Source organism: Corvus cornix, chromosome 8 (genome assembly GCF_000738735.6).
Source record: "Corvus cornix cornix isolate S_Up_H32 chromosome 8, ASM73873v5, whole genome shotgun sequence".
Taxonomy (NCBI): Eukaryota; Metazoa; Chordata; class Aves; order Passeriformes; family Corvidae; genus Corvus; species Corvus cornix.
Window position 1 is genome coordinate 24799193 of NC_046338.1, and position 22732 is coordinate 24821924.

Sequence of the window (22732 nt, forward strand, 5' to 3'; positions counted from 1 at the left end):
GGAGTAAACTGTGAAAATAACTTTGATGACTGTGCCAGTAACCCGTGCATTCACGGGGACTGTATTGATGGCATTAATCGCTACAACTGTGCCTGCAAACCTGGATTTACAGGTAAAGTCAGCTATCCAAGAGCTCTGAATTGTTTTGAAGATAGTTATCCGAGTAGCCAGGGAAGCTGTTCTTTGCATACTGACTGCAAGGGATTCAGTTGGTATCTCGGTAAATCCTTCTAATCTTTGGATCTTAGCATCTTACATTACAGCCAGTTCTACTAAGCAGAAAAATGGCCTAATCTGTGCTGTGAAATGCCATTCTTGTTAGGTAATTAAGTCCAATTCATGGTTCTTGGTTTTATAACACATAAACCCACATGACTTTGGTTTATTATTTACAGCCTCTTTCCAGGGACAGAGAGACTGTGGACAATATGGAGAGGTGTTTGATTAGACACTACCTTGGGCTTTGACCATGAACTGTATTTCTATTTCTGTGAAATCAAAGCATTAACTTGGTGTTCTCATGAGTTGCTTCCCACTCTGAAGTCTCCAGATGAACAACCTGATTTTTTCAGTACTTTTCTTTCATAGCATGGTCTGTTCTGTTTTTCTTTTTAAACTATAAAATTTCTCTGGTACAGTAAAAGTGGGGCTGAAAAAAGAAGTGGTTAGACACTTCTGGATCCATGTTTAGAACTTTAAGTCAACATCAGGACTCTTTCTGACGACTAAAGTACATCTCACCACTGCTTATAGGGGACTTTGTGTTTTGAGCCATGGAAGGTAATATAAAATAATTGTTGTAAGGCAGCTGGTACTGTTCATAACAGTTTTCTCATCACGTTTGTCACTGTTTATTAATGAATGATTCTGATTAGAATAGATCTGAAATGCATTAGAAAGAGCATTAAAAGGTTTCATGTGTCTTGTGCTTTTCTCTTGGGGTCTTTCTAAACTTCTGATGCTCCTTCCTTCCTGCGGCTCTGGCATGGTGGTACTCTTAGTCCCCAGAACAAGATGAGGGCTGATCCTGATCACTCATGCCTTCTACTCTTCTTCGTTGCTGGCATACCATATTTGTTATCCTGCTGAATTTCTTACTGTTGTGCTGTTAAAATAATTCAGTAATATGATGAATTGGCATATTCCAGTCTTTAAGGAGCTGGCTTGCCTGGGGTCTTGTTACTCTGTCATTTCCTTATGTTAAAAATGCTTTCAACTTACTGCATCATTCACTCTGTTTAGCTTTCCAGCCTCACAAGACCTTTTGGTCACTACTTCAAGGATCTTGCAGTCGTAATCAGAGGCAGGCAAAACAGGAAACGGTGTTTTTTAGAGCCCCTTTTGCGCAATAAACCACAAGAACTGTATTTACTGCAGACATTTGGGCAGTATTGGTTGTTCAAAGGGTAGGTACTTCAAAACAGAGGAGCAGGGCTGTGACAAGTGGAGCTCAAGAGGTTTGTTGCAAGCATGATACAGCTGAGTGATTTTTGTTTTCCTAATCAATATTAACCGGTGATTTTTAGTGGAGATTCTTGAATGGTTTATAAATACTGGTTGAGTGCAAGTGCTGTTTTCCAGGCACAGGAAAGTGCTGCATCTCTCAGAAATGCTTCTCTTGGCTTGAGTTAAAGCACGGAGGCATGTGAGCTCCATGCTGCTGCATTGGCTTCCCTGGGCTGTGTCTCAGTGTGTGTTCTTGCAGATATGCAAAGCAAACACTCTTTTAAGAAATGCTGCCTAGTAAGTGCTGTTTTTTCCCTCTAGGCCCCCGCTGTAATGCGGACATTGACGAGTGCACATCCAGCCCTTGCCACAACGGTGGGACGTGCATCAACGAGGTGAACGGCTTTCGGTGTGTGTGTCCTGAGGGCTTCCACCATCCCCACTGCCAGTCCCAGGCAGATGGCTGCCTCAGTAACCCCTGTGTGCATGGCAACTGCACACACATTGCTACTGGGTAACTACTCATTAAACCTACCTGCTGCCTTCTGTATTACTGTTTCTTGCTTTGTCCAGACTTCCAATTTTTCTGTAATTTCTCAGATTAGGATCCCAATTTATCTGATGCCCATGACATAATCACAGTAAGGTGTAGACCTTCATTCACCAGCTGCAGCCTGGTGTTTCAGCATAGATTTTTCTTTCCCGCCTTGTGTTGTTTGCTGGTTTTGCATAGACATGTAATGCAGGGTGTACTGCCACCATCTAGAGGGAGGGTTTGGTGATTTTAGTGGGTTAAGTGAGTGCAATTAAAATAAAGAAATGGTTCCAAATTAAATCTTTGGGGAGCAGCAGGAATCTATTCCATCAAACCCTTAAAGCATCGAGCGTGGGGACTATCTTTATTAGCTAGTGCTGTTCTTCCTAACCAAACACTGTATCAAGGAACAGGCTGACAACTTTTGCACTAGGGATGGATATTTGACTAAGGACACTTTGTCCAAGGCTGAGATTTTGTTAGCTTTACTCATATTGTTACATGTCTGAGAAAAGAAAGGAAAATTCTCTCTGGCTATTTTGATGGCAGTAGTTGCTTCTGAATCTTCCCATCCAGGAAGACAAAATGCTGATTTTGGGAGCCCTAAATCAGACTTCTTTTTGGTAATGGTAAGGCTGGGGCTGTTTTGTTTGTGAAAATTCTTAACTATACATGGAATAGCCTCCTAAATATGTGCCACATCCTGGGAAGTGTTGTCAGCACTTGGGCAAGGAAGTGATTTACTGCTGCGGGTAGCTCTGCAGGGCAGGATGCAGCACTTTCCTGGGAGCTGGCAGGAAGGCTGCTTTTATTGCTAATTCAGCCTCCTTGTAAGCTTGGGAAACAGATTTTTGTCCATCTCATCTGTCATCTGTCACCTGCATTTACATTTATACCCACGTACACCTCACAGTGTGCCAGGTAAAAGAGGCCATGTTTGTAGGGCAGGGAGAAAGGCCAGTGTGTGTTGTGTGGCCTGAGTCCAGGGTGATTCACCAAGTCCTTGGTTCTACGTCATACGGGTGGAGTGTGCTCTACTTCAGATTTTGAAATGTGATGGAGAAGATTGCTCCTGCTCCCAGCCAGCTGTTTTCATTTGAAACCACTATTTGGTATTAAATCAGTCTAGTTATCTTTGGAACCTATTGTTCCCCTCCACTTTTTTTTTTTAATTTTTTTTTTTTCTGTCTTTGTTTGAATATGTTGAGATGGTCTTATCAAAGCAGAAACATATTGCTGGTTGACTGAACACTGTGAAAACTGTAACGAGGGAAGTGTGGTTTTAAGGGAGGGTTTATTTTCAGTATTTTCAAAACTATACAGCTGGGGTAAGCAATCTAAAATAACTTAGGGCTCTTCTAAAGAGAGTTCTTCTGGTTTTCTCTCCAAAACTAATCTGCAGGAGAAACTGGTAGAGGAGTAACTTCAGAATGCTCTAAAATTAGTGCTGTTTTGCCTTTCAAGGTACAAGTGTGTCTGTGATCCCGGCTGGATAGGAGATTACTGTTCAACAGAAGGGAATGAATGTAAATCAAACCCATGCCAGAATGGAGGAACTTGTGAAGATCTGTTGAATGGATACAGATGTACCTGTAGGAAAGGATTCAAAGGTGAAAATTCAGAGAAAAGTTTGTTATCTTTTTCCTTTTTATTTCATTGCACTTTTAATGTCATTTCTTTTCATGAAACTTCTTGGAAATAGTAATGAAGATGGGAAATGCCATGATTGTATTAAGTTAAATTACAGTCAGTTTGTGTAGACATGATACAGTAGCAGAATACTTAGCAAGGGCTTGTCTAAGCCTTGTTTGGACTCATTAAGAAATGTCCTGTTGGAAGGTTAGCTTAATTTTCCTTGTAAACTATGAAATGTACATAAATGCACTGGAAATTGGAGGGGCATTAAACTCAGGATGACCATGGCTGCTTCTACACTGAGCCCATGAGGAGTGCTCTGCTCTCCTTTTCCTTCTGCTGTGATTTTTTGAAACGTGGCAGTGCTTTCCACTGCCGTGTGGGATAATCATGTGAGTTACAACTTTTTTGTTCATTCTTCCAAGAAGCACCAAGCTCTTAGCAGCATATTCTTCTGCTTCTGCTCTCCAGGTGTGAACTGCCAGGTGGTGGTTTCTCCTTGTTCCCCTAATCCTTGTGAGAACTCGGGAATCTGCCAAGAATCTCCTGACTCTGAAGGCTACACCTGCCAATGTGCCCCTGGCTGGGAAGGTAAAATGGATGGGGAATGTGCTGTGCTTTCAGTGCTGAGCAGTGCTGGCATTGAGCCTCTTGGCTATTGCTTTATGAGGGATCTCACTGCTGGACTCTCCATGTTTCAGGGGAGAGATGTACGGTGGATATTGATGAGTGTCTCTCCAAGCCCTGCAAAAACCATGCTCTGTGCCACAACATCCAGGGCAGTTACCTGTGTGAATGTCGGCCTGGCTTCACTGGAGGGGACTGTGACAGTAACATCGATGACTGCCTTTCAAGTGGGTATCAGCACATTGTTCTATGTTTTCCAGTTTTTCCCAGAAATAATTTTGCTGACTGCTGGTTGACAGATTCTGAAAGGTCTTTTATAATCTCTTGCCAAAAGAAAAAACCCACAAACTTCAGCATGGTAATGTCTGGGGCAGTCAAAATCCATCGTGTTTGGCTGCTGGAAATGGACCATAGTGTCCTAACTGATTGCAGTTGTTACTCCCAGATCCTTAACTTGAAAAGGTCCTTAGAGTTTACATACTTTAATAAGAAGCACTGTTAAGTGTAGAATTATATTTGCCTGAAATTTTAATACATCAAGTTAAAGTGCCACTGCAGGGCTTACCTGTATTTCAACGTTAAGTTTGATTGAGGTGTGGTGGGAATCTGGGGTATAGCAGTCTTTCCTGAAATGTCTGTCTGACATAGATATTCTGGGAAGAGTGGGTCCTGTTGCAGTTCCAGTTAATCCATATTTGAAAACAAATTAAGCAGCAGGAGGGGCCCTCTGTTCTAGAATAGGTATCAGTTGCAGGAGGGTAGCCCATACACTGATGAGTACTGAAATGGCTCAGATTGCAAGGGAACAAGTATTAAGTTCATGTCCCTGACGCTGCTATTTACAAGGGAAACCAAATACATAGTAGCTTCTTTTTCTTACTGGGCATATTCTATATCATCATCAGATAAAATCAGAGTCTCCTGAGAAATGTCACGTGTTTAAAAGTTCATCTGTTACTATTTGAAAAGAGCTTTATCAAACCTTGGAGGAGTTCACAATGCTGTAATTCTTAGATTGGCCAGGTCTTTAAAAAAACTCAACCAAACCAAATGAACAAAAAAACCCCAAAACAACTATCCCAAAACAAAAAAAAGCCCACAATCCCCTACTTTTTACTATCAGCTTAAAACCAAAATGGAGTTTTGAAGACTTTAGGCGTGAACTTAGCAAGTTGTGTTTTGCATTGGAAAAATGTAAATTCATGACTGCTGTAGAGAGGGATCCAAACAAGTCTGTTAGCAAAAGTTACCGTGGGAGCCCCCAAAGCAGCACTGCTCAAAGAACTTCTGAGATGTCTGGCTCAGGCTGAGCTTTTGATTCCTTCTTTCTGAGCAAACAGGTACAGTACAAAAAGTGTCACGGTGCAGTGACCCAGAGCTTTGCTTGCTGAAGCCAACAAAATTATTGCCTATCCTGTTAGTTTTTGTGTGGGTGTCTGAAGATAAAAACGTTTTCCAAGTGTTCATCTTGCTCTCTCAAACAGCTGGGACATCTCTCTCCCTCCTCCTAAGTGTTCTGAGAGCTGTGAGATTCACCCTGTGTTGTCTTAGGCAGCACACCCATGAGGTTGAAGAACCATTTCACATTACTGCTACAGCTGATTTCATTTAGCATAACAAAAACATTCCATGCCTTGAGCCAAATGTCTTTAATCTATGAAGCAAACAAACCCTCCAACAACAGGAACTTATTGAAAAGTTGATACCCGAGTCTCCTTCTGTCAGTAAATGTGTGGCACAGAGAATTAATGCACAGCTTTTGGCTTCACTCATACAATGGCTGACTGCCACAGACACAACATTTTATAGCTGCCAGGGGTCTTGCTTTGAATGTGCTCTCTCTCTGCAGTAGTCAAATGACCTTTAAATAGATGCAGGTGTGTCTCATAATACACATTTTTAACATGTGAGCATATTTCTCAGTCAATAAATGAGCTTTAATTACCTTTCACATTTCTTTTCTTCATTTCCCAGTAAACAGAATTATCTTGTACTTATGATAAATTGCAAATTTTCGGTGGAGTCTATTTGTATTTTCAAGTTCCTATTTTAGTGGTACTTAAAGATAGTCCTAAATCCAAAAAAAGGTTTGGTAATCTGTTTTTCAACCCCCTTGCTTTCTCCATTTTTTCCTCCCCCCTCCCAGTTTCCCTCTCTGCCTTCATATATTAGGATTTTGCTCTGTGGAATGCAGAGTAGAAAAGGAATCTGGCTTCAGGAATGTGGGTCTTAAATCCAAAAGTGGAAGGAGAAAAGCAGGAAGAAATTTTTGAATGGCAGAAATCTTTCTGGCAGATTGGTACTTGTGGAAGCAGAAGGAATATAGGAGTAGGGGGTGGCTTAGACCAAAAAGCAGTGGTATGCAAGTAGCAAGAGCATGGCAGGGATAAAGAAAATATCAAGAAATGCAGTGATTGAGGGGAATCCAAGGTGGTGTATGAGCTTGTGTGCTTTTCTGCCAGCCTTTCCCCAATCCGTCCTTGATGCTGGGAAAAATGTCAAGTGCTCAGTAATGCGTAAATGCTCATATATGTGCTAATACACACATACACATTTGATTTGGCTGGACTGCTTTCATGCTGAAAATTAAGCACACAAGTTCTCTCTTGTGTTAAGCAGTGTCTGGGAAAGAGAGAATGTGCTGAGTTCTCTTATGAATAAAACTTGTAAGGAAGAAGAAACAGTTGCTGCGCTGTTTTTATTGTATCAGTAAGCATCTGTCACAAAAGCAGCATTTGAGTTTTAAACCAAGAGGTGTTGGGTTTTGGTTGAACAAATTCCAGCAGGAAGGCCCTGAAGGTTGGCCTTGATCCACACCTTTTTGTGAATTTCTTATTGATAATGCTTTGCAGTTACCTGTTCCGTAAAGTGGCTCAGAAAAACTTGTCAGTACTCTGTCACACTCTGGTCTGTGTGTCTCTTTTTTTCCCTTAAAGCAGCTACTCTAGGCCTGGCCCTTCACTATTACCCATTTTAACACTCACTGTGATGCTTCTGTCTCAGATCCCTGCCAGAACGGAGCTTCGTGTGTGGATGGGATAAACTCCTTCTCATGCATCTGCCTGCCTGGATTTCATGGGGATAAATGTCAAACAGACACCAACGAGTGTCTGAGTGAGCCGTGCAGGAATGGGGGCACGTGCACCCACTATGTCAACAGCTACACCTGCAAGTGCCCGCCTGGGTTTGAGGGAACCAACTGCGAGAACAACATCGACGAGTGCACTGAGAGGTGAGGTACCCTCACACACTGGGTGCTCCTGCCTTCAAGCCAGTCCTGCTCAGAAGCAGTTTTTAACCAGGGGGATTGTTTTGCTGCCATTTCTCATAGACATACTTGTGATTCTTGCAAGGAAAGCTGGCTTAGCTGAAAGACAGTTGCCTGGTCCTCAATTTCTTCTAATGTTCTTCGAACAACTGCTTAGGAACTTAGTTCCATTATAGGATGAATGTGATAGTGTTTAACAAAAGCTAAAACAGTTAGAGATGCTAGCTTATTGAAATATAAATAATTCATCTTTTTAAAAGACCATTATCACATAGGGGAGGGGAAATAATCCCTTATGAATGGTTACTGTGTTGAGAAATACAAAAGCTGCAAAAATGGAAGCAATGGCCAACTGTTAGGCAGAAAAAAAATTAGTCCTGAGTTACTGACAACAAATTATATGACGAAGCAACCAGGAGAAACACTAAATCCACTAAATTCTGTACTGGAAAGATTTAATCATCAGAGATCTTTTAATGCTCACAAATTGGATGTGGTGTAGCAGTGTTGAGATAAAACCTGGTGGTTCTAAAGGGGGAGGTGTGGAACTGAGTTGGGACGTTCAACAGCTGGTCCTTATATAAATGGTTCATGTGGTAGTTTTAAGAGCTCTTTGAGAGTTAAACATGTGATTCCATCATCTGCCTTCATATTTATTTTAAGCTTAGTTAGGATTGATGTAAGTAACTTCAGATTCTCAAATGGGAAACAATTTATAATGATTTCTTTAAAACTTGAAATGGTTAAAAAAATAGTTCAGAAGTAATCTGTTCTAGTCTAGTTACTGGAGACAAATTATGCAAAACTCTTGGTTTTCTCATGTATTTTCTGCACGAATAGAAAAGGTCTTTCCTACCTGTTATAAAATTGCATTTGGGGAGGAGGTATTTCAATATCTTTTTCTTAAGAACGGGATTGTGTCACTGATGAGGGTGTGTTTAATTTGCACAACAGTTGTTTAATGGAGTGAAGTAGGCTGGGTGTTTCAGCAGAACTCCTGGCTCTTCCTTGAGGTTCATCCTGTTTTTGTTTTTGTTATCAGTCAGGACAGGAACCAGTCTTGCAGGTATGAATTAAAGATGTAGCAATTTTCAACGCTCTGCCAAGCTAAACCAGTCACACCTTCTCAACCGAAATTACCAAGCTGTACTTAAGAGCACCATGGTGGTTGGCTAATTTGAATTTGGTTCAAGTGATTCTTCCGTGTGTTGTGTGAGAAGCTGCCTATGAGAGAGTGCCCTCTCCTTTTGGTACCTGATTTCAGTGAGACACACCAAGTGATTGGCAGTTCGTCTGTCTTCCCTGCTTTGCCATGAATGTAAACGGCAGTTTGTTCTCCCTGTAGAACAGAATTCAGCCCCCAAGACAGAGGAACTTCTGATAAGCAATTAAATGTTTGATAAGTAGGTTAATGTTGACATCTCTACCGTAATCACAGTCAGAATTTAGGTATTTAAAACTTGCTTCCCTGCACTGTGAGTTCAGGGAGGTGAGTCAGTGACTTCTCTCATGGAAATACCTTTTGACAGTGCACAAAGCAGATAGCAGGCACAAATTTGGTTTGCGTACTTTATCAAACTGATTATCTCAAGTCTAATCTAGGGTTATTCTCAGAGGAGCAGGAGTGCCTTTACAAGGAAAACGGAGTCAATTTTGCATGAGGCATCAATTCTCCAAACTTTCCCAGTCACTTCTCCCTAGGACACCTAATCTGGCAGAAGTTCTTATGATCAGAAGATTGGGGGGGAGGGGGATAATTCCTTTGATCTGAATTCTGCCAGGGCATGTATAAGTAGTTTTACAAATCAGGACTTAAGATTCTCATGAGAAGAGAAGGAAGGGATTTAGCAATACCAATACTTTCACATCATTTCAGTGAAGAACATGCTTGTGTTTTGCATGTTGTATGAACTTTTTCCTTGAGAAACCATACCTCTGACTCCTTTGAAGATTTTAAAAAAGGCAAATTGTTTTGTTTCTCATAATTTGTAATACAATTGTAATTTGTGATAAAATTTATCAGTTCAAGCAAGCCACACGAGGTACTGTTTGCGGTCACATTGAAGCTGGGAAGATTTCATTAAATAAGTTACATCCATCACTAATGACTCATTAAAACCCTGCTTTACTTTCTTGGCCTGCTGAGGTAAAAGGAAGTGAGCTGGAGGGTGAGCTGGAATCCCCTAGGATTGCTGTTTTCTGATTTATGCTTCTTCAGCAAGAAGTTAGCAGTGATCGGAAGATCCTGTCACTTGCTTTTCTCCCTTATTTCAGTCGGGTTTATGTGCTGTTTTGTCTGTGAGCTAATTGCGTTTTGTCTCAGCTTACCTTTCTTCCCCCTCTCTTGCAGCTCCTGTTTCAATGGAGGCACTTGTGTGGATGGAATCAATTCCTTCACCTGCCAGTGTCCCTTGGGGTTTACGGGACCCTTCTGCCTCACAGAAATCAATGAGTGTGACTCTCATCCTTGCCTGAACAGGGGCACCTGTGTGGACAGTCTGGGCACATACAGGTGTATATGTCCCTTGGGCTACACTGGCAAGAACTGCAAGGTGGGTGACTTCTTGTGGCCTCTTTTGCCCAGGGCTTTGCTGTTTGAGCTGTCCAGCAGCAAAGCTGACTGGGAGAGATGTGAGGTGCCAAACGTGGCTGAGCTCCTTTCCTTCAGTCCTGGTAAGGGGTGGTTGCCCATTAGGTGCCCCTGTTCAAAACTGGAAATCATAGAATGGGCTGGAAGAGACTGTAAAAATCATCTAGTTCCAATTCCTGTCTTTTTGCAAGGAGGAGAAAAGTGTTTGGTTATTTACGAGAGCGGGTGTCACTGGAACTTTCTAGATTAGTTTTCTTAAATGAAAACCAGCTGTTAGCCTTGAAAATGGCTGCATTTCATTCAAAGCATAAAATTGTCCTGATTGAAGACAGAGTCCTGTATTAAAAAAAAAAAAAAAACCAACAAAAACCCAAACGGCAAACAAGCACAAAACAAAATGCAGAATATCAGTCTGATTAGCAGGATTTAGATTTAACTGGTTCATTTTTTACAGGGAGGTAAATTTTAATCAGGGTTGATTGTAGATTTTTTTTTTTCATGAGAAGCCAGAAAATGTTTTGGGGCAGTAAATGACGTGCTTGTCCTGTTCACAACCTCAATAAAAATCTCTAGCCGTACTTGCATGCTTAAGTTCAGGCAGTTTACAGTTTTCCACAGGAGCTGCAAACCCTGAATACTGTAAATGACTGACTAGTACCTATTAAAAACTCTAACTTGGCATAGCACAGTGGAAACAGAATGCTGTTTTTCAAATGAGAGTTCTTTCTTTTGATTCTGTTCTTATCAAAACAGCAAGAATTATTTGAGACCATTTCTACTTTTGGAATGGTAAACACTGTATTGGCTTCCTTCACCAGCGGCCTTGAGTGCTGCTATTTAAAAAAAAATGAATTTCTTAAATTGCTGGAAAACACTACAATTTTGTAAGAATTTTGCAGCTCTCTTTCGTGCCAACATGTCTTTGTAAAGCAGTGAGTGTTGGAAAGAAGCATTTTAGTGGCAGTGGGGGAGGTGCTTTTCAGAAGTATGTTGCTAGACATTAAATTGTCAGGTCTGCTTCTAGGTATTGCTAATGGAGGAAGTGAATGCAAAGTAATGAAGTGATAGAAAAAAGCAGCCCTTCTGCTACCCTAATTATGCATTCTGGGCACACCACTTAGACCTCATTGGGAGAATTAGCATTGAGAGTGATCGTGAAGTACTGTGAAGTTCAGTAGTCCCTCTTCTGTTATGTTTGCTTTGTTTTTACTGGAGAAAAGGATTAATGTTCCTTTTCCCAAATTAAATGTTGTGAATTCTCAGAAAGTCTGCTTTATGTTCAGAGAAGCTTGATTGTAATGTATGACCCATTTTATACAAGGAACCAGAACTTTCTAAATTTATAAGTACTACTCAAAGCTGTATTGGGGAGATTTATAGATTACAGCTACACTGTAGTTCTTGTCTTAGTGGTAAACTGGCTTGACCTAATTAGCAAAGCTAAATAAGCAGCACAAAATCAGACAATGATTCATAAGTTTTAGAATTTGCATGTAAAACAGTCAGCTACTCATTACAAATGCAGAAGCAAGAGGCTCAGTGTTTTTTCTTCTTCACGCTCAACTACATGTGATAAAACTTAATTCCAAGTTTCCTTTTGGTTGCCTGTGAAAGCACAGGTTTTTTTTTTTTTACTTTAATCTTTGTGAGGAGACAGTTTGCATCTGAAAAGCAGAACTTTCTGCAATTGAAATTGCATTTTACATCCAAAATTCAATGCTACTCACTTTAAAAACCTCACCCTTCCCCAAGTCAGCTTGAAATCGATCAAATAGCAGTATTAATTTGCAGGTGAATTGCTTAAAAAGGAAATTATGGTTAGTGGTTGGTTTGTATTACGTCAGACAGAGTTATTTTGGGTCTTCACTTTCATATGATGATTTATTGAGTTTTAGACTCTGTTTTTATATGAGGAGTCAAGAAAAGCAATATAGTTTAGCCCATCTTCAGTTCATAAAACTGTTGGGGGTTTCAACTGAATCTTGGAAGACACAGAAACTCAGAGAGACCATACTGTAGCAAATGGGGCCAAAAGCAGGTATGGTGAGCTAATGATAGAAAGGAAAAGCATGGATCAAAATGTGGAACACATCTGTCATCCTCAAAACACAGTGAAGATGGGGGGAGCTAGGGAGAATAGCTGGGAGCCTCCTGCTAATGTGGAAGTAGAAAGCTAGTCTGAGATAAAACCAGATTTTCTCAAACTAAGTCAGCCAAAGATCCACCTTTATGGTAAAGTGTGAGAAGTTTGAAATAATGCTGCCATCTGGGGTTTACTCCTCTGTACACTTGCACTTTCCTAGGCATATGAGACTGTCAGTAACATACCTGGCTTAGACTTGGGAAGTACTGTCCTACTGTTTCCAGTGCCACAGGGAAATAAGTACTACAGAGGTCCGTTTTTTTGCATCTTGAACTTGTTCTCTGAGTGGTGTTTCTTACTTGCCACATTTCATGTGGTTTTTTTTTTTTTTTTCTCTCTGCAGTCACTTATGGACCTGTGCAGCAAGTCTCCCTGTAAGAACAAAGGCACGTGTGTCCAGACTCTGGCCCAGACTCGGTGTGTCTGTCCACCTGGCTGGACTGGCGCTTACTGCGACGTGCCCAACGTCTCGTGTCAAGTGGCAGCTTCACAGAGAGGTAAATCAGCATCCTCTGTGCTTTAACTGAAAACATTGCCCCATGCATCTCCTTCGCCCCTGCACCTGTGGACATCCTGGGGAGCTTTGCCTCTAGGTGCTTGATGATGGTCACTTCTCAAGTAAAATACATATCAGAAAGGAAGAATTAAATATTTTATGAGGTCTCAGAGTTTCAGTAGTACTGTTTTACATGGACTGCCTTTTTGGAAAACGCATCAGCTCTTCATGCCTTTCTGCTAAATCCCAGACAAGCTAGGTTTTGGATGTGTCATCCTTGTACAAGAAAGGCATCTTGTAACTCATGATAAGAATTTTTGAAGAGAATACTAATTACTACATGCACTATTTAGCCTTATAGGTTATACCATGGCCCCTCAAAGTAGTAATTTTCTACTTCAGATGATGTATATGTAAAAGATTTGGGTTTTGAGTGAATTTTGTCCAGGAACATGGCTTGTAGCCCAGGCAGATGGACAGTGTCATGCCATTTTTGTCCAGGAAATCCAGACAAGCAGGTTCAGTGTCAAAGGAGAAAGGTGTCAAGCTCCCATAATTTTGGGAACCTTCTAGGTACAAACATTGAACCTTTGTACGGCAGCAATAGTAATTCACATATGTATTCACCAGCCAGTGGTAAAGTAATACAGCAGTACAAATACTTAATGCCAATGTTGAATCCAGTGATCCAAAGAGGACAGAGCAGTGACTTCATTTGCAAGCCAGTTTTGGTTCTGATCCACTGTAATTTAAGGAGTAACTTTTCAATTTTTAAGTTTCAGCCTTTGAATTTGTTGGACGTACCCCTATCCATTCCTGGCTGAGCTACCAGCACTGGCAGCAAGCATGTTTTATGTGTTTGCTCACTTGATTTAACTTTGTTTCAGGAGTCCCAGTGGACCAGCTGTGCCAGCACTCTGGTCACTGCCTCAACGTGGGGAACACCCACCACTGCCAGTGCCAGGTGGGTTACACGGGCAGTTATTGCGAGGTGCAGCTGGATGAGTGTGAGTCCAGCCCCTGCCAGAACGGAGCCACCTGCCGGGATCACCTGGGTGGATACCAGTGCGAGGTAATGCTGGGGGCTTGCTAGGAAGAGGCCTAAATACTTAGGGCATAGTGATACAAAGGAATCAGAAGAAATCAGAAACACATGCAAGTGGTAGAGTACCTTCAAAGAGGGGATAAAAGCAACCTCCACCTGGAAGGAATTTCTAATTTGGCTGTAGCAGAAATGGTGCTCCTGAGAGGTTTTTAAGACTGGATTAAGAGGTGTGATTGGAAGGAGCTGTGGTTGATGAGCATTTGAACTCTTTGTGTCACTAGAGAGGGGGTTCTTATCTGGAAAGACTTTTTGCCTGAGGTGTGGTTTATATTAAAATATTTGTAAAATGTATTAAAGGAATATTGTATTTTCCCTGTTCGATGGGCCAAGTATCTCTTCCCTCTCAGGGCGGGAAGTGCATTCCACTGCTTTCTGTTTCCTACTGCTGATGCAGAGAGCAGTGTAGGCCATGAGATCATGGTATATCAACCTTGCTAAGCTTTACAGAATGGTAGAACACCTTGGAAGCCCATGCCCAGAGAGAAAGGATGAGTTTTGTGTAAACCTTAAGCCAAAACTACTAAGCCAGTTTCAGTGCTAGCGGGTATCAGGATTTGATCTGCTCTGTTTTGCAGCAGTCAAATCACTCGAATTCAAATTTGCAGTGTGCTGTTGAGTGTCACACGGTCGAGTTGTGTGCTTAAGCTGCTGGCTGTGCAGCCCTTGAAATCACTTGCAGTTGTTCAGCTACAAAGGCAGTCCTAATCTGCCCCATTGAAGGGCTCCTCCTGTCTCTGTTAGCCTTTCTGAGATGTCTGCTAATGTATCTGTTAGAAGAGTATTCACACTTATTTCTTTGCTGGCAGTGTGTGGCTGGATACCAGGGTGTCAACTGTGAATATGAAGTGGATGAGTGCCAGTTCCAGCCCTGCCAGAACGGAGGGACGTGCATCGACCTCGTCAATCATTTCAAGTGCTCCTGCCCACCAGGAACTCGGGGTATGAAGCTCAGCAATTAAGTGAATGTTACAAGAGGGAATTTTCTTCTTTGACTACTGGTTTCATGAGACACAGTCTAAAGGGAACGCATTATGTTCTTTGAAGAATGTTCCCAAAGTACACTGAATCCCTTGAGATACATATTTTCTCTTTAAAAATAAATGCTGCTTTTCCCCCCCCACCTTTAATTTTTTTTCTTTTAAAGGAATAGGTCGTGGCAGGATCCCTTGGGAATGTATGATCTGTCTTTGGCAATCTGGATGCATGAGATTGCTGTTAAGGTCTCTCCCAAACCTATCTGTTTTGATACAGTAAATCCAAGGTTTCTTTTTGGCTAAGGTGCTATGAAATAAATAGGAAACTTTATTGGTTTTTGCATAATTTCCAATGTCCTTTACTTGCTTAAAATTTTTGCCTTTCATTGTCCTCTGTCCTGGAGTCTTTTGTGGAAAAGAAGTTGAGTGACTCTAGGCTACCTTAAACTATTTCAGCAAATTCAAGCTCTTTTATTAAAAGCTCCTTAGAGGAAAAAAAAAAGTAGTCCATAGTTTATATCAGTGATTTGCAGTAAGCATGGTTCCACAGCCTGTTTATTCTCATGTTTCTTGAAACCTAGCCTTCCCTGTTATATCTGACCTATGAACCTGGCTTCTACCTTTGAAAATATTCAGGATTTCACATTTTAACCCGTCAGTGAATGCTTTCTCACTTTATGTTCTTTTTTAAAGCTTATTTCTCAAGTCAGTTAAAAATGTTACATTCCTCTGAACTTTTTCTTTCTGAAGTGTGTCATCTCAATGTAGGCAAAATCTTCAGATGTCAGATAGAGCTAAATTCTTGGTTCATAAAGTAAATATAAGTATAATTATAGAATAATATATTTGCCTCCTGCCCATGCTTATTACCAGTTCATTCACTTTAGTGTGGCTCTCAGCACATCTCCCCATTCTGGATAAGTGTTTATTTCGTTGTAAATCATTGCACTACCAATTCTTCATGTATTGTTCTTAATATTATTCTTCAATTAAAAAAAAAAAAAAGGCAAAAAAAGTGCAATAAAACAAAACCAGAAACAAACCTGCTTTTTAGGTCTCTACATCCAAGAGTGTATTTATGTACCAATATCTGCATTGTCAGAATTTCTGTATTCTACTAAATCCCCCACCCTCCTTTGAGAGGTTCTGAGTGTACTGCATTTAATCCTTCAGTCCTTCTTGGTTGAGATTAATTACTTTTTGGATGTGACAGATTTATTTTTTTTGTAAATGAAAGGAATTGGAGAAGATTTGGTATAATTTTTTAGGACAGTAAAGCTTTTGTCCTGGCCCAGTCTGAAATTAATACTTTACTGATGCCAGTATAAGCATCCTCCATATTTAGGTGAATGATTTTACTTGCTCTGGTTGGAACAACAGTAATAACAGACAAAACTACTTGCTCAGCTTTCTCTCTCTGTCCCCTTGCATCTGTTACACCGTGCAGTGAAGGCAGAACCAGCACCAGACCTTGTCCCTTGAAAGGAAATCCCGCAGGGAGGAGAAGAAATTATCCTCCCTAGCTGATGGCAGGGGTTCACTGTAGGTCCCCAGAAGCCACACTGGAGTGATCAGTGTTTCATCAGAGCTGCTTATCTGTTGGTTTGTTGTTGCTTGTTTTAATGCTGTTGCTACAAATGTTCTTTGTCCAGTTCCAGGGTTGCCTGAAGTGCAGGGCCTGATGGCAGCTCGCAGCCTTTCAAGGACAGCACAGGGCTCCCGGGCTCTGTTCAGTCTCAGGGCTAAATTAAGTGCATCTTTTTTGGGCTTGGTTTGGTTTGGTGTTTTTAATTATGCCCTAAATTAAGTCAAGTATGAAAGCTGCTAAGTACCAGTATGGCCTAGCATTGAGGACAGCCTGGATGTAAAACACATGTACCCTAAGCCTGCTCTGAGGCCGGCTGTCTGCAGAGGGTATGGAGTGTATTAAGCTGGGATCTTTACCTGCTTATTTCAGGGACTGTGTGTGACATAGCCTTAAAACTTGATGAGCAGTGTGGAAAAGGCAGCCATGGCACTGTATCCTCAAGCTGTCGCTTTTTCCTGTGTTGACAGGCCGTTTCTGTGAGGAGAATGTTGATGACTGCATTTCAGACTCGGGAGCTCCTCGCTGCTTCAATGGAGGGCAGTGCATTGACCAGATCGGGGGCTACAGCTGCCTCTGTCCTCAAGGCTTCGCAGGAGAGCGCTGCGAGGGGGATATCAACGAGTGCCTCTCCAATCCTTGCAACCCTCGAGGGAGCCTGGACTGTGTCCAGCTGACAAATGATTATAGGTGCATCTGTCGCAGTGCCTTCACTGGTGAGTAGTCTTAAACATGCTTCCAATTTCACAGCAGTATCTTGAGAAATGGTTCCCTTTCTGGCAGTGGTGTTATCTAGTCACTTCCCTTCACAATGTCTGATTGTTTCTCTACAACATGTCTCAATTTTTAAACCTTTCTTTTAAACCTTCTAAGAAATCTGGCTTCCAGAGCTGTCTCAGACAAAGGAATCTCCTGAGACACTTGGCTTCCAGGACTTTTCTTTCCCTGTGGTACTTTTCTTTCCTTCATAATTTCACATTTCTAGTATTGAAAGTGCAACAGTTCATGTTTCAGCTTCTCCATGGCTTTTCCTTTTGCAAAGCAGCATGTGCATTTTCTCTACAAATCAGTGTCATGGTATCATAATTAGCTTTCAGCCTCTTCTTCTACTCCTTGCTGCCTTTCCTCCTTGGTGACGTGGTCAGGATGGAGTATTCTGTGCATAGACAGGCTGCACATTCCTAGCTTGGTGATCCTTCCACAATCCAACTCTGAATCACAACTTTGCAAGAATTTCACACTGTGAGACTTATGTCTCACTCTCTCTAGATCTCCTCTTTGTTAGTATTGCTGCTATTCTGCTTTCTGCCTCCCACTGGGCTTAAGTTTGGTCTAATAGTCTCCAGATGTCTTAACTTTCAGCTTTCCATTTTCCATGTCAGTTCAACTTCTTATGCATTCAGTTTTCCTCCATTAAAACCTTTTACTTTCCCTGCTTACCAGTGACTTTCCCTGCACGATTTACCAGCAGTTTTTATTCTTATTTTTTCTTAAAATTTAAAGATGCCGTGATTTTCCACTAAATTTGTGAGTTTCAGATGCAAAGAAATCACAAAGACATAAATTTGAAGAATTCATGTAATAGTTTTTGAATGCATTACTTAGACTGCCAAAAGAAGTTCCTGAAAGAGTGATGTATGAGGGAAGCGGAGCTGGTGGGACACTGATGCAGGCCATCAGATGGGTTTATTTTAAGCCTGTCTGTTAAGGTTGTCTTTATGAATTATGCTTCATGTAGCTTCTGACCCTCATGGAAGGGTTGCTGGAACTTGTGGTGTGGGGAGTGCAGGCCTGCTGCACCCCAGGAGGAGCAGGGAGAGCTGCTGTGTCTGACATGAAGTCTGTCTGGAAATGTTAGGCACAGAGGGGGAGCCTGCTTCCTCCTCTAGTTGTCTGTCTTCTGCACATTCCACATTGGCCCTTCTTCCTGGGGAGGATGAGGTGGCTTTGCTGTGGTCTGTGACTGGTAGGATGCCAGGACTCTGTGGGCCATCCTGCCCTGTCTGCTCCTGTCTGCAAAGTCTTGGCTGCACATGTCTGGAGACTTCTATTAATGTTTTCCTAGGGGGTCCAAGTCATGCTTAGGTCATCGCCATCTTTTAGAAGTCTGCTGTCAGTTTGACTCTGGGAGCTGCTGCAAAACTGGTCAGTGCAGTAAGGCCTCTGTCTGGCTGATCAGTCTGAAGAGACTCTGCTTGGTTCTCCTGTTCACTCGTGGTGCATCTGCTCCTGAGGGTTGTTCATTCATGTTACAGTGTGATTTGCCCTTGGACTCATTGAGCATCTCCTAAAAAGTAAAGTCTTAGGAACCCCCAAACTGGTGTAGTACATGACTTTCAGCCTCTCTGCCTGGCTGACTTGGAGGTGACAGTAGCAAATTCTGTCTTGTGCCATGTTGTGTGTGTTCTTGCAAAGGCAGACAAGGTCAGCTGTCTCCAAATACACCTTGTGGATTCTGGGGTTGGGCTTTGCCCTTTCACTGCTTAGGCAGCTACGTAGAGACCACATGCTATACAAAGAGATGCTCCCTCTCTTTTTGGAGGGAAAAGTCTCACTGAAGTGCTCAGCTCGCTGGTTATTCATAGGAGTGTTTTGCTTTGTGATGGCTTTTTGGAGTGAGCACACACACATTTCTCTGCTCTCCTGTCCCTGTCCCTCCCTCTCAGGTCGTCACTGTGAGAGTGTGATAGACGTGTGTCCCCGGAAGCCTTGTCAGAACGGCGGTACCTGCGCTGTCGCCAGCAATATGCCCGATGGCTTCATCTGCCAGTGTCCTCCGGTAAGCACCATGTCCTCACACTGCACTGCCTGCCTCAGCTCTAGAGCTCTCTGGCTAGATTCTCACTGGTTCACTGTAGGTGAAGACTGGACACTCTTTACCCACATCCCTTACTTCATCTACTTAGCAGGGAAACTCAGGGCTTCCACGTGCCCTAGGAGAGTGATGCTGCCTGTTGTTACCCCAAACAAGTATGGCCTCAAAGTATCATAGCTGATTTTTTTGTCTTAAACCTAGCATTAAATTACAACTGGTTTTTTGCAGTTTTCTGTGCTTACTGCAAGATTCCCCTTGTTGGTGGCTCTTCTAGGCTGTTTTCAAAATGTAACAGAGCCTTGTGATTTCCTACTCCATCTATGAGGTTAGGTCCAGAAAGTCATGGCTTCTGCAATGAGGCTAGAGGAGTTACAGAGGAGAAAGGATTTGCCCATGACACCTTGCCTCCAGTCCTCAAGAGTACTGAAGAATAAGTTTGTAAGACTGATTCTTTTGCCTTTTTTTCCCACCCCGTAGGGTTATTCTGGAGCAAAATGTGAGTTCAGCAGCCACAGTACTTGCGGACAAGTGAAATGCAAGAAGGGGGAGCAGTGCATCCAAACATCTTCTGGTCCCCGGTGCTATTGCCCCAAGCTGTCTGTGGGAGAGGAATGCCAGACTAACCCGGGTTGTGCCAGTGCCCCCTGCCAGAATGGGGGCAGCTGCCACCCTCATTCTCAGCCTCCTTACTATTACTGTCAGTGCCCTGTCCACACCCAGGGCAGCCACTGTGAACAGCCCGTAACTTTCAGCCCAGAGCCGCGAGGATGTCTGGATTCCCAGTGTGCAGAAAAAGCCAGGGATGGCTATTGTGATGAAGACTGTAACACTCATGCATGCCAGTGGGATGGAGGCGACTGCTCCCTGACAATGGAGGATCCTTGGGCCAACTGCTCCTCCTCACTGCGCTGCTGGATGCTTTTCAATGGACAGTGTGACGAGTTCTGCAACACGCCCGAGTGCCTGTTTGACAACTTTGAGTGTCAGCAAAATAGCAGGACATGCAAGTAAGCCTCGATGCTGAGAACATTTTCTCTGTGTGACTAACATAGCTCCTGCCTGCTGCTCCCTTCTCTTCCATTGTTTCTCTTGCTGTCCTTGCTGAAAGTCTGGCATCAAGGAGTTTCTGCTGCTTTGTGTACGTCTCATCTCTTTTTGGAATTTGTGTGCCGTGCACTAAGTTGATAACCTGAACAATGGTAATGTGTTAACCTGCTTGATGGATGTGCCCTGCTTTCCCTGGAAATGTAAATAGGAGGCATTTCGCCTTGTACTAGATCTTAATAGTACTACCTGCTATCCTGAATTTTTACAGGTATTGCTCCATACCAGCAATACCTGTATTTTAATCCCAGCTGTATTTGCTACCTCTGAATGTGTTTTCTAGCTTGTTTGTAGTGGCACTTATTTCTCTTCAGCTATTTGTGACAAATGCTACAGCTTTGAAGTGATGATTCTCCCTTGGTGAGGCAGGAGGTGTTAGATATCTCACTAAACAGAATAAGCAGTTCTCTTACACTTTTTCCAGAATTAAATCATGGGTTCTTGAGGTGTTCTGTGCTTCCTATTTTTACCCTCTCAGGCTGCGAGCTTATCCTGGAGTTGTATTTATTCTCCTTATATGCTGATTATGAGTGTTATTTTACCTCAAATGACGACAAAGAGTGTAAAACCTGGGCCCCTAGACTGCAGGTATGCTGTGCAGAGTGTGTCAGTCCTGCGTGCTGCCTGTAACCCTCTCACTATTGCAGGTATGACAAGTACTGTGCAGATCACTACGCAGACGGGCGCTGTGACCAGGGCTGCAACAGCGAGGAGTGCGGCTGGGACGGCCTGGACTGTGCTGGGGACAAGGCCGAGAAGCTGGCAGAAGGCACCCTGATCATCGTGGTCCTGATGCCCCCTGACGAGCTGCTGGGGGATGTCCGCAGCTTCCTGCGCACTCTGGGAACGCTGCTGCACACCAACCTGAGGATTAAGCTGGACTCCCAGGGGAACCCCATGGTATTTCCATACTATGGGGAGAAATCAGCAGCACGGAGCCGTCGATCGCTCGTGGTCATTCGCAAGCACAGAGAACTGGAGCAAGAGGTTATTGGGTGAGTGGATCACTTTGCCTCCCACTGGCCTTATTGTGCTGGTAACTCTTGCTTGTAGTTATGTGGGGCATTCTAGACTTTCTAGGGCTGTAGATTGTTTTTTAAATGGGAAAATGTAACACTATTGCAACTGCCTGGTTCAGTGTTGGGGTAGAAGGATTAATGTAAAAGGCTGCTGCAGTTTAACCTAGTGCTTCGGCCTAAGTTTCTGTCACTGACTTCTGTGCCCTCTTACTGTGTCTCTGCAGCACCAAGGTGTTCCTGGAGATTGACAACCGCCAGTGTGCAGAGGATTCAGAGCAATGCTTTCACAACACAGAAGCTGCTGCAGCTCTCTTAGCTGCTCAGGCCATCAAGGGCATGTTGCCCTATCCTTTCGTGTCTGTCCAAAGTGAGTAATTGCAGAGGAAAAATTGCTTCTGGAGGGAGGCAGTCATCAAACTTGGGCTTGCAAAATACTCGGATTATTGATCATCATCGTCTTGTGTCTCGGTGTTCAGTATGGTTTCTGGGAGCTAACTTGGTTGTCCCCAGTTATAGGGGTATGTTTGTGCAAAGTGCATAGAGGGGACATCTGGTTAGTAAGATAGGACATTTAATTAAGAGCCCAGTCATTTTAATACTTGTAGAATCAGTAATCTCTTGTACTACAGCATTGCAGTGGTGATCCCTGCACTAAAACCATTTATGTGCTTCAAGCCATGAATTCAATGGAAAAGGTGCCATTTAGAGAGAAAAGCTGGGAGGCATTCCTCAGTCCAGTCTACCAGATGTTTTCTTCTCTGACCATATGTAATCTCTTTGATTTCTGCTCCCTCTCCTTCAGTCTGAGGCTCAGCTGCAGACTTGTACTAGATTGGCATTATTGCTTTTCCTAGTTGGGTCACACTTGTATCTTCATGTAGATCAGCTCCCTCTATGCTGAGGGTGGCTGGAGGAAGAAGCAAGGTCTTTGATTCAGCAGCCATATACTCGAAAAAATACTTTGAGAAACCAGACCAGGGGAGGCCAAAAAGAAGAGATATGTGCTTAAAACAGTCTCAGTGAAGCCTAAACTCTCTATAGAGACAATATGTTCCCTGTGGGAAGGACTGTGAGAAAAGAGAGTCTGTAGATTGGAGATTGTTGTCTCCACTTTGTTAATCACACTGTATTTTAACTGTAACTTTTAGGTGAGCCCTTGTTACCACCAAAGACCCAGCTGCTTTACCTGCTTGCTGTGGCAGCTTTGATCATCCTGCTAATCCTTCTCTTGGGTGTGATGATGGCGAAGCGTAAGCGCAAACATGGTTCTCTGTGGCTCCCAGAGGGGTTTATCCTGCGCAGGGATCCCAGTAACCATAAACGCAGAGAGCCCGTTGGGGAAGACGCTGTTGGACTCAAGTAAGTTTGCACTTAGGCCACTGACATTCTC

General features: G+C 42.8%; 1 protein-coding gene across 2 annotated transcripts in view; it reads left to right on the forward strand.

Moving 5' to 3' along the window:
* Positions 1-22732, forward strand: part of NOTCH2 (notch receptor 2) — an 83106-nt gene that overhangs the window by 48428 nt on the left and 11946 nt on the right. For both annotated transcript variants that reach the window (XM_039555697.1, XM_010409315.4), the window contains exons 12-27: positions 2-112; positions 1768-1960; positions 3446-3591; positions 4088-4207; positions 4318-4470; positions 7247-7475; positions 9862-10063; positions 12588-12741; positions 13628-13812; positions 14652-14784; positions 16875-17120; positions 19071-19183; positions 19697-20226; positions 20971-21318; positions 21567-21709; positions 22491-22701. In XM_039555697.1, the coding sequence (XP_039411631.1) occupies positions 2-112; positions 1768-1960; positions 3446-3591; positions 4088-4207; positions 4318-4470; positions 7247-7475; positions 9862-10063; positions 12588-12741; positions 13628-13812; positions 14652-14784; positions 16875-17120; positions 19071-19183; positions 19697-20226; positions 20971-21318; positions 21567-21709; positions 22491-22701 (3217 nt within the window). The remainder of the gene's footprint in view (position 1; positions 113-1767; positions 1961-3445; positions 3592-4087; positions 4208-4317; positions 4471-7246; positions 7476-9861; positions 10064-12587; positions 12742-13627; positions 13813-14651; positions 14785-16874; positions 17121-19070; positions 19184-19696; positions 20227-20970; positions 21319-21566; positions 21710-22490; positions 22702-22732) is intronic.